Raw genomic sequence first — 11,605 nt, 5'->3', positions numbered from 1 at the left:
AAAAAAAAAAAAAAAAAAAAAAGCCCAGGAGCCATTTTTTTCCATTACGGTAATGTTGAGAATCTATAAAACGTTGCTATATTTTATTGGGGGGGTTGGGGACTGCCGACGACACAGTCCCTCCTCCTACCATGTGGGGCCCAGGTACCAGTTATTTCTTTAACTGGAAAATAACATGATACCCAATTCTAACTATGAGGGCTAGGAAGTCCAGGTCAATCATATTTGAAGATCCTTAATGTTCATGTTTCAACTTATGTAACTTAAAAAGTGGGGTCTAGATAGATGGGTGAAGGTGATAACAGCACAGATTAATACATTTATAGTCAAACCTGACAACCTGAGTTTGATCCCTAGAACTGACTTCAAGTTGTTCTAACTTCCATACACATTCAAGTGTACAAAAATAATTTTTTAAAAAAAATTTCATTTTTTGAGGCAGGGTCTCTCTGTAGCCCTGGCCATCCTGAAATTATATATGTAGTCCAGGCTGGTCCTGAACAGAGACCTGTTTGCTTCTGCCTCTGAGTGCTAAGATTAAAAGCCTATCGCTACACTTTTAAAAATGTTTGATCATTGAAGTTGCTAAGCAAAATATAAAATTCATTCCCTTCCAACTTCTTCCAACTTGACATTTACTTTGGCTTGGTATCTTGAGTTGCTGCCTCATTCCCAGTAAGGAAAATTAAAATTCTGAAAGGAAAGTAAAAGCAAAAAACCTGGGTGTGCCTGTGTATGAGTGCATTTTGGGAGTTAGCCCGCCCCTTCCATCATGGGATCCAGAGATCAAACTCAGGTTATCAGGTTTGTGTGGCAAGCACATTTACCTACGGAGCCATCTTCTGATAGATGCTGATTTGACAAATTCAAGTACCTATTTATTTAAAGCAAAATCTTATTTGTAACCTAAAAAAGAAACTAAAGCCAATCTCTAGTAGCTCTTTGGTGAGGACAAGGGACTTGGGTTACTTATTTCCTTAAGAACCAAGCTTTATTTACATTTAAAAAAAAAGAAAAAGGGAAAAAAAGAAGAAAAGTTGGAGGGGGAGACAAGTTTTACACAAAAGTACTACAATGGTTATCTCCCTTTGGTAAAAAGTGTAATAAATGTCTTGTACATCTCTTTATAGGTACTAAATCTGGAGCCACATAGTACTATGGTACACAAGAAGCTAGAGCACTTATGCTAGCACATCAAAGCATATTTCCTTTAATAAAAAATTGACAGTATGTACATTATTTACAAAAAAAGAAAATCCAAGTTAAAATTGTGTGTGTGTGAGTGTGTGTGTATGTGTGTGAGTGGGTAAAGCTGGTGGATGGCACTAGGGTAGACTAGGAAAGAAGCAGGTATAAAACAGTCCCACAGGAGCTAAAAAGGAGGACTGACTGGAATTTGTTGAGGCTGAGAACCAGAAGAGGGAGGAAGGTGGGCTGCAAGGACTCAGAAATGAAATCCACAAGGTATCAATCCCAAAGCCAAACAGCAGATCTCCGATAAAATCTAACAGGGGATCTTAGATGTGCTCAAGTCAGGGTGTCATCAAATGCAGTCTCCTCGCCACCTTTTGGGGGTAGGGAGAGGAGCAGTGACCATCAGTTACAGTCCATCTGTTTTGTAAATGCGCCTCCATCCATCCAAAGAGTAACAGCATCTGGTTGTTCATCTAAGGTCAGGTCACGGAAGTTCTGGTTTGAGCTTTGCTGGTGTGTGCAAGCAAGCTGCCTGTCTCTGTGCTTGCATGGACTTCACTCCCTCTTGGGCAGGCTAGTACCCTTGGGAAAAGTGCCAATTCCAGCTTTCTAAGGTATCCGTCCACATTCCTGCTTGGTGCCAGGTTGCACTGGTGGCTTGAAAGGCATCTTCCTTGATTCTTCAGTGTGTGCATACATATGCACACAGACACACACACACAGACACACCCCTCTGAGCTACCTGCTCTGGCTCTGGAGTTAAGGGCCTTTGAATACTGTGCCGTATTTGACACGATACTTGTTAATGCTCACGAAGTGCAGAGTCTCTGTGTCACAGGTGGTGGTGCAGGGCACCAGGCCCTCTAGCCCCTCACCCATGAGCCACTTGCTGGTCTCTGCTGCCATTTCACGAGGCACATGCTCCTTGGTCCATTTATCTACCCAGGCCTGAAACCGCTGATGCAGACGCTTGCTTACACGTTCATGGGACTAAAAAAGAGAGAGAGAATATAAAATAGGCAAACAAACCTTTCAAATACAAAAGCCAGTTATTTATTTGTTTGTTTGAGACAGAGTCTCACTATGTAGTGCTCCCTGGCCTCAAACTCAAGGTCTGCCTGCCCATGCTTCCTGGGTGTTGGGATTGAAAAATAATGCCACCACCCCTGGCTAATTTTATTACTTTATGTATATAGTGGGCAATTCTGCCTGTATGTATGTGCATTGCCATCTATGTGCCTGGTGTTTGAGAAGTCATAAGAGAGCACTGGATCCCCTGGAACTGGAGTTACAGACAGTTGTGAGCTGCCATATGGGTGCTGGGAATTGAACCTGGCTCCTACAGATGAACAGTCATGTTCTTAACCACTGAGCCATCTCTCCAGACCTGCCTGTAGAATGCTATCTTTAAAACAAAACAAAAATAAATAAATAAATAAATAAATAAATAAATAAATAAAGGTAAGTTGGCAAAATACCTCAGTGGGTAAAGGTACCTGACACTAAGCATAATGGCCTATACTCCATCCCTGCACCCAAACAGAGGAAACAGACTTCTACAGCTCATCCTATGACTTCCACACTCACATAAACACAAATGAACACATAAAATAAATGTAAACAAAGGGGTCCCAGTATATTTGAAACAAAATCTGAAGCATGACCCATTGAGACGAATGTGCCTTCGCCTCCCCTTACAACTGTACAATGTCTCCTTTTTCTATAGCTTTCAACCTGACCCACTGTTTCTATTTTCGTTAATATGCTAATGCCTTCCCTTCTTCCCAGCCTTGAATCTTACATTTCTGTTGCAAACACTTCTCCCTTAACTCTACAACTTGTTATTTAGGTCTCAAGTATCCTGGTCTTGAGAAGCCACAAGACCCAAATGTCGGTTCCTTTGACTTTTTATTTCCTTCATAATGCACAGAAACACTACACACTTGCTTTAGTTTGTGGCTGTACCTGCTGTAACACATGCTACATAAAAAGTGAGACAGCCCTTGAAAACAGGGTCCACACAGACAAAAGATGAGACACTTAAATGGTAACACTGGGAAATGCTTTTTTAGAAAGTAAAACCAGGTGTTTAACAAGCTCTTGTAGGTTAAGCTATAGGCAAAACTCTGAAGCCTTCACCCCACACAGCCATCCTTCCAAATGACATTTCTTTAGACATCCACGAGAAATCTAAGAATGACCCAGGACACTAACACAACACAGCACCAACAGCTCTTCTCCCCCAGAGCCTGAAAGATTCCAACACTTATGACACATCTTGGGGGTTTTAGGTCTGAGAATCCAAAGATGTTCTAAGTATGTGTGGGAAACAGGTATTTGGGGACCATGCCAAGACCTTCTACTAAGAAGTGTTCCTCCATGAACTACAGATCCCCAGCAATTTCTATTCATTAAGCCATGAAGTCTGTGGTTCTATTACAAGATCCTAAACAAACAAACACACTTGCTCACATAAGGACTGTTCCAGAAACAGGCTTTTATAAAAAGGAAATTATTCACACCAGTGCAGTAGGACTGGGGGCAATGTAGAGAAACCCAACCACCAGTTCTTACCTGATGAGCTCTGAGTAAAGCGGTCCTCCGGTACATGTAGTCCTCTGACTTGATCACATACACCATTTTATAGGAGTTCAGCTTAAACCTACACTCTAGTTTATCTAGGCTCTCTACATTCTCCATGGGCTTCTTGCTGTTTCCTTCTTTCCCTTCTTTCTCCTGTTGCTCTCGACCACGCTGACACTTTCGGATACGCCGTAAATTTCTACAAAGCAGAAAAGCCCTTCAGGTTGAGAAACCATCTCTATACAGATCTCCATGACGCCTACCAAATGCTCTTTCCTTATGTAAGTGCCTCACGATTACTTACTACAATTTTAACTACACATACATAAAAATGTGCAATGGTCTATATCCTTTCTCAATAATTTATTTATATTTTATGTGCACTGGTGCTCTGCCTGCACGTATCTGTGTGAGGGTGTTAGATCCTGGAGTTATAGGCAGTTGTGAGCTGCCATGTGCTGGGAATTGAACCCAGGTTTCTGGAAGAGTAGTCAGTGCTCTTAACTGCCGAGCCATCTCTCTAGCTCTCATCTCCATCATTTTAGTGTGTCTTGTGATGAAATGGGAACTACCCATAAAGCCCCTTTGTGTATTGAAGGAAAAAAGCATTCTTGAAAGGTACTTGAGCAATTACCAGACTTACAAATGAAAGACAACAGAATAAAAACTTAGCCTTGGGAACATGCAAGATATTTTCTCAAAAGGGCACATTACATCAAGAAAAACAACATATTTATTGTCAATGATAAGATTGGAACTTTTGAATAAAACAGAGCTTTGGAGAAAGTGACAATAACTACCATAAGCTCCATAGCTTCCAGGTACCTGAAAATTGTCTGTGATAAAAGCACTGGCAGAAACAAAAGTGACTTTTAAAGGGATAATGTAAAACACATTGATATTTATTTAGCATACTTAGTAGACTTAATGCCTCTCAAATAATTAATCATCTATGAAAACAATTTACTCAAGGCACAAGGTAGAAACAGGTGGATCTCTGAGTTCGGGACCAGCCTGGTCTACAGAGTGAGTTCCAGGACAACCAGGTCTACATAAGAGACCCTGTATCAAAATCCCAAAGTTATGCTTATTCTGATTTTCTTTGTAAAAGGGTATTATTGAGATTAAATCATCAATATTTACTTTGTATTTTAAATTAGAGAAATAAACTAAATTTATTCTTTTGTATTTTTGCCTATATTATATACTTAGAAAAACGTTATCTAGCATGTTATAAAGTTCATAAGCAATGGACTATAAACTAATGTTTGTCTAAATCACTTGGTGAGTTTTAAACTTCAAGAGAAAAATGAACAATTATTGTGTTCAATTCAAATATTAATTTCAGATGGAAATATAAACCAGTAGATATAGAAGAAAAAGCTTGAATTAATCTGCTCTTTAGTAAAAAAAGCTAATAAATTACATGGAAGATGAAGTTGGACCATTGTTAACTGATTTATATTTGCTGTTTGACCACTAATCAGTTTTCTTAATGTCTTTATTATGTAATTCTTTTAAAGAAATTCCTGAGATAAAGTCTAACTATATTGCTGAAACTCAGGGTCTTCCAGCCTCTGCTCCTAGAGTACTATATACATATGCCACAAGACACAAGACTCAAGAGGTGAAGTAACCAACTTTAAAATTACTCTCATGGGCCAGTGTGGGGGCTCACACCTTTAATCCCTCTACTCCAGAGATGGAGGCAGGCAGATCTCTGCAGGTTCCAGGCCAGCCTGGTCTAAACAAGTTCCAGGCCAGCCAAGGTTACATAGTGAGACCCGGTCTCAAAATAAATTAAATAAAAATAAAAAATAAAGGGCTAAAGAAATGGCTCAGCAGTTAAGAGCACTTACTGCTCTTCCAGAGGACCTGAGTTCAACTCTCGGCATTTATGGCAACCAGGGGATCTGACATCTCTGGCTTCTGTGATCACCTGCATTCATGTGAAAATACACTATACACATAATTAAAAATGAAAATCTGTAAAATTATTGTTCTACACATCCATTTTCTCTCTTTTTTTTTAAAAAAATTATTTATTTATTTAGTATGTATATAATATTCTGTCTGTGTGTATGACTGCAGGCCAGAAGAGGGCACCAGACCCCATTACAGATGGTTGTGAGGCACCATGTGGTTGCTGGGAACTGAACTCAGGACCTTTGGAAGAGCAGGCAATGCTCTTAACATCTGAGCCATCTCTCCAGCCCCCATTTTCTCTTTTAAATCAGATTTAAATTAAAATGGCTGTACGTTAATGGTTTAATGTTATGTGGTTCTTTTATTTGTGAATGAAAACTATTTTGCCTTTAGATGTTAAATAAATCATATTAAGAAAAATTTCTACCAACTATTTCCATTTCCTAACCAGATTAAAGGAAAACAGACTTTTAAAATATTTAAAAATTAAAAAGTTGTATGAGGGTTTTGATCCCACGTATGTATGTATGTATGTATGTATGTATGTTTACGCACCATATGAGTACCAGGTGCCTGAGGTCAGAAGAGGACATTCTCTGGAACTCGAGTTATGGATGGTTGTAAACCACCATGTAGATGCTGGGAACTGAACCCAGGTAGTCTGTAAGAACAAGTGCTTGTAGTAACCACTGAGCCACCTTTCTAGCCCCTGGGAAACAATTTTTATTGTCAAGTATTTAGAAACTGTGGTGCACACCTTTAATCCAAGCACTTGGAGACAAAGGCAGAGAATTCTGTGAATTTCAGGACACCAAAACTCTATACTGAGACCCTGTCTGAAAACAACAGAAACCAACCAAATAAATCTTAAAATGTGACATGACAAGATGATATAGAGTTGATCTCCACCCTGCTGAGAAATGCCTGGCAAATGCTCAAAGCTGGTTACGCAGACCGCTGAGTACAGAACCTGGGAAACACTTTTCTCTATGTGCTGAGACGAAGCCGGTCATCCTTGAATACAATGTTTAGGGATTTGAGGGTTTGGGTTTTATGTCTTTTTTTTGGAGACTTTTTTTGAGGGTTTCACTGTGTAGACCTGCCTGTCCTGGAACTTGTTCTGTAGACCAGACTAGCCTTGAAATCAGAGATTCACCTGCCTCTGCCTCCTAAGTGCTGGGATTAAAGGCATGGGCCATCATGGCTAGCTCTAAAATATTTTGCTCTCAGTTTTAAGAGAAAATAATGGGTATGATGTCCTTGTCAGCTTGACTAATCTGGAATTAACTAAAACCTAAAACACGGAAGATATACCAGTGAGAGACTTTTGCTTAAAGTGGAAAGATTTACTTCTAATCCAGGATCTTTGGGGTGGGAAGACACCCCTTTAATCCAGATCTTTTGAACTGGAAGCTCCATCACTGATCTGGTCCACACTGATGGAGACCTATATGAGATGAAAAGGAAGCTTTTACTCCTTGCCTGCTTTCTATTGCTTTGCTATCAAGTATATTCCTTCACTGGCATTAGAGCCTACTTCTTTGAAATTCTGACTTATACTGAAGACAGCTGAGACACTCAGCCGTGTGGACCAAACAACTACTGGATTCTTGGACCTTCCATTCATAGCCAGCTACTGTTGTATTAACTGGACCACAGCCTGATAGCAATTCTAATAAATCCCCTTTCTAAATACATTCATTCTCTAAGTTCTGTTCCCCTAGAGAATCCTGATTTATATGAAAGGGTTGTATTGTATAGCCCAGGCTAGTCTTGAAATCCCAGCAATCCTTGTGCCAGAATTTTCCAATTCCATGATCACTGGTATAAACCACATAACTGGCTCATCTATCCAATTACTACTTCTAAAATAGTTTTCAAAATCAGAGGATTAGCATTAAACTTGTATGTATATGGGGAAAAATTTAAAGTTCTAAACAGAAAAGAATTACACAGCGGCTATAAGAGATTTGGAGGCCCTTTCTATCATCCCCAAAACTACAAAAGTGGTTCAATGAATCTAAAATGTTTATTCTTCTGTCTGAAATTTTGATACATGTCATGAAGACGGTCTCTATTTTTTCCCCCTTCAAGGTGAAGACAGGGTTTCTGTATGTATCCTCGGCTGTCTTGGAATTTGTTCTATAGACCAGACTTGCCTCAAACCCAGGGATCTGCCTGCCTCTGCCTCCTCTGTGCGGGGATCAATGGTGTGCCTACATATCAACCTCAATAAAACGCCTGGCATCCAGTCCAATGAGCTTCTCTGGGAGGCAGAGCTCCAAACACAGTGATGGTTTGGAGGTATTATAGAACTTGTCCTATGTGACTCTGCTGGAGAGGACTCTTAGAAGCCTTTTCCTTTTGCTGAATCTGTTCTGTATTTTCTTGTGACAACTGGAGTTCTGAATATGGCTGCATGCTGAGTCCTGCTAGTGAATCACTGATCCATGGACACACACTCTACCCGATGTAGTGAGGACCACAGGTTCTCTAGTGTTCTCGCCTCTTGAATGTTGGAGATTTTACAGGTAAGCCAGCAAATGCTCTAATACCATCCTCAGCAGACATAACAGATGAACAATTTAGGAAAACAAGACTCTCAATCTGCCCTCCATCTGCCCCCTCCATGCTGTGAACAGTATGTAGCACCACCAGAGGTGACTCTGCAGACTTGCCTTGGGAGAAATACTGGTTTCTGTGCCAGATGTTCTCGAAGTTCAGGAGATGTAGTATCAGAACTCATGTATCGCTCCACGTAGTCTGACCAACGCTAGGAAGACAAATGTAAGAGAAAGATCATAAAAACAGCTACATGAGTCTAATCCTACCACAAACTGTCCAAAGACTATAGATTTTAAGAACAAAATAGCCTAGTGTGATAGTATACAAAAGTAATTCTAGCACCTGGGAGACTAACACAGGAGGGACTGCAAACTTGAGGTCAATGAAGGCCGGGGGGGAAGGGGGGGAATCACTCAGATTATAGCTCAGTGGTAAAGAGTTTGCCTTTGAACCCCAGAACTGTGAAAATAAAAATTAACACCCTTTTCCCTAAAGAACATGCTTATTACTTAAACGCTATTAGCCAACAAGATAGCACATTTGAGATAGTTATCAAAAATAGATTTGTAGAAACTGCAAAACAGTGTCATCGATACATTCCACACTAATAATTGGAATACTGACACCTCTTGAAAAAAATTAAAGTTCTGACAAACATAGGCCAAATGGTCTCTTCTTATTCTCCCAAACATCATCTATGTGGCCTGGCCCCTACTTATATTACCATTGCAGACCAATGATAATATATTCCCTCAGTTAAAAATTCCTGGGCTCACCAGGCAATAGCGGCGCACACTTTTCATCTCAATACTTGGGGGGCAGAGGCAGGTAGATTTCTGAGTTTGAGGTCAGACTAGTCTACAGAGCAAGTTCCAGGAAAGCCAGGAGTACACAGAGAGACCCTCTCTCAAAAATAAGTAAAATAAAATAGAAAGTAAATCCTAAAAACATAATCACAGAAACCCTACGGAGCTACAGCTCCCAAGAATCCAGAGCAACTAGGCAAGCTCTATGTGAGATATACTTGTCCATACCTCTGCTTCCACAGGGTCATCTGAATTCTCCTCTTCTGTGTCCAAAAGCTCAATGGTCAGTTGAACCTGGCCTTGACTCTGAATGAACATTAGCTGAAAACAGAAGAAGACCGTAAACACATAAAACAAAATTCCCAAGGCTATAAACCTAGACTGTCATAATGTCTGTGGAAAGGCATTAAAATGATAAGATTTTGTTCCAAAGAAAAAGATGAGGTTATTGAAAAGCTGCTGATATATCTGCAATGCTTAAGGCTCAGGAAAGAGTAGAGTCACAAAGATTTTAAGAGCCAGAAGACCAAGACATCTGTTTTGAGAGATAGTATCTTCTAGACATAACAGGGAAGCCACATCCACGAAATCTCAAAAATAGGGTTACCTACACAAGACCTGCATGACATGAGCTGATATTCCAACGTGGAAGAGAAATTTCACAAAGGCCCACCATTAGATGAAGAGATACAGGTAGTCACTGGCTGCTGAGAGAGGGAGAACCTATTTTCTCTAGTGACAAGCCCCGATAGGTTACCCCAGGTGTCAGTCCTAAATATATGTACATATGAACACCACCAAATGAACTCCGTGGGTTGTATACATACAGGAGAGTGAACATTAAAGAAGAGCCATGAAAGCAAGTCGGAAGGGAACACAGGAGAAATTGGATGGAGAAAAGAAAGGGGTAGACATGATGTAAACATGGTATTCACACAAGAAATTTACAAACATTAAAAATGAAAAGAAATTAAAAAGAATATTCTGTTGGGCTAGCAGGACAATGGTCCATTGATTTTTACACATAAACATTTTCCAAAAAATATTTACAAAGCATTGTAAATTTTTAAAAGCTGAGACTAAGGAAGCTTGTTTTTTGTTTATTTTACTGTTTTGTTTTGTTTTAAATGCAGTAAAAGTAACTGGGACAGTCAACTCAGTTGGTAAGATGCTTGGTGCCAAAGAAGCACAGGGATCTGGTTTGATTCCCAATACTTATGCACAACTCTGGCTCATAAGCACAGCACTGGAGAGACAGCCAGCCCCCCAAAAAACTCAGTGAGCTCAAGGCCAATGAGACAGAGTATATAAAAAAAGGGAGGGGCACAAAACCTGTATAGTGTACAGCTCCTGCTGTGCACATACATATACACACACACAAACACAAACACGAGTGAGTGAGCGAATGAATGGCAGGAAAGGATCGAAGTAGACTGTCCAAAGGAGACTTGGTTTTGGAGATCCGCTTCAGTAGCAGCTCCTACCTTAAAGCAGTTCTCATCTGACATAAGCTGCTCTGCTTTCCTCTGGTATGTTGATTCCAGAAGGCTCCTTGATGTCTGACTGTTCAGCTGGCCTCCAGTGGCTCCATTATTGTTTTCTGCCAAGTAAAGGTCAGTAACCTGCACACAGACCTCATCGCTGACAATGTGCTGTAGCTGGAATAAAGAACAGACCAGTGGTGAGAGAGGAAAGCTCTTTTCCTATCCTCTAGTCATTCAACTTAAAGACATTTTTTTTTAATTACAAAGTTAAGCATTATCATGCTCATGGAAAAGAACCAAGTCAGGATCTCCTGCCTTTATGAACACTTCATAAAGAAAACTCACATATATGTAAAGCAGAACCAAGTCTCAATGGTATGTTTTCCATTCATGTTTCCTAACAGAGTAAATAAAATGTTACCCAAGTATTTTTTACAAAATGTTTTGCAGTTACCTGGCTTTTGTTTTTGTTCGTGACGAGGTCTAATGTAGTCTAGGCTGGTTTCAAATTTAGTATGTAGCTGAAGATAACCTTGAAGTCTTAATTTTCCTGCCTCCACTTCCCATGTTTGGGGATTATGACATGTACCACCATACCAGATTCCATAATTTGTATTCCCACCTCCATGTATTTTTAAATTATTTACAATTTTGTTTTCACATATATTTCTTATCCAATCCACAAATACTTTGGAAAACAGGCTAGAATAGGAAAGAAGCCCTATTGTAAGAATTTTATTTTGTTGTTGTTAAATAATAAAACTTTATGAGACTTGGAGTGTGGAGAGGTAGCTCAGACAACTCTAAAAACAAGATCCATTTCGAAAAAAAACATTTATTTTTATTTATATACATTGAGTTTGAGCCGTGGTGTCAGCTCTATGTGTTTGGGTGGCCTCAGAGGCTGGAAGAGAACACTGGATCATGAGGTTGTGAGCCACCATGTGGGTGCTGGGAAGAATAGCAAGGGCTCCAAAATTCTGAGCCCATTATATAGGATTCCTAATCCTTTTTTTTTTTTTTTTTTTTTTTTTTTTTTTTTTTTTT

At 39.8% G+C, this 11,605-nt stretch overlaps 1 protein-coding gene and 1 long non-coding RNA gene across 2 annotated transcripts in view; one reads left to right on the top strand and one right to left on the bottom strand.

The window, feature by feature from the left end:
* The window catches only part of LOC113456052, a 15,280-nt gene that overhangs the window by 1,502 nt on the left and 2,173 nt on the right, over positions 1-11,605 (top strand). The window lies entirely within an intron of this gene.
* Sin3a (SIN3 transcription regulator family member A) overlaps positions 1,182-11,605 on the bottom strand; it is a 54,392-nt gene continuing 43,968 nt past the window's right edge. The window contains exons 17-21 of the mRNA XM_005347409.3: positions 10,559-10,732; positions 9,303-9,395; positions 8,382-8,476; positions 3,769-3,976; positions 1,182-2,184 (exon numbers count right to left, since the gene is read on the bottom strand). Of these exons, the coding sequence (XP_005347466.1) occupies positions 1,954-2,184; positions 3,769-3,976; positions 8,382-8,476; positions 9,303-9,395; positions 10,559-10,732 (801 nt within the window). The 3' untranslated portion in view covers positions 1,182-1,953. The remainder of the gene's footprint in view (positions 2,185-3,768; positions 3,977-8,381; positions 8,477-9,302; positions 9,396-10,558; positions 10,733-11,605) is intronic.

The sequence above is a fragment of the Microtus ochrogaster genome, chromosome 5 (assembly GCF_000317375.1).
Source record: "Microtus ochrogaster isolate Prairie Vole_2 chromosome 5, MicOch1.0, whole genome shotgun sequence".
Classification (NCBI taxonomy): domain Eukaryota; kingdom Metazoa; phylum Chordata; class Mammalia; order Rodentia; family Cricetidae; genus Microtus; species Microtus ochrogaster.
Note: the sequence above shows the minus strand (reverse complement) of the source record. Positions and strands in the feature narration are given on the sequence as shown.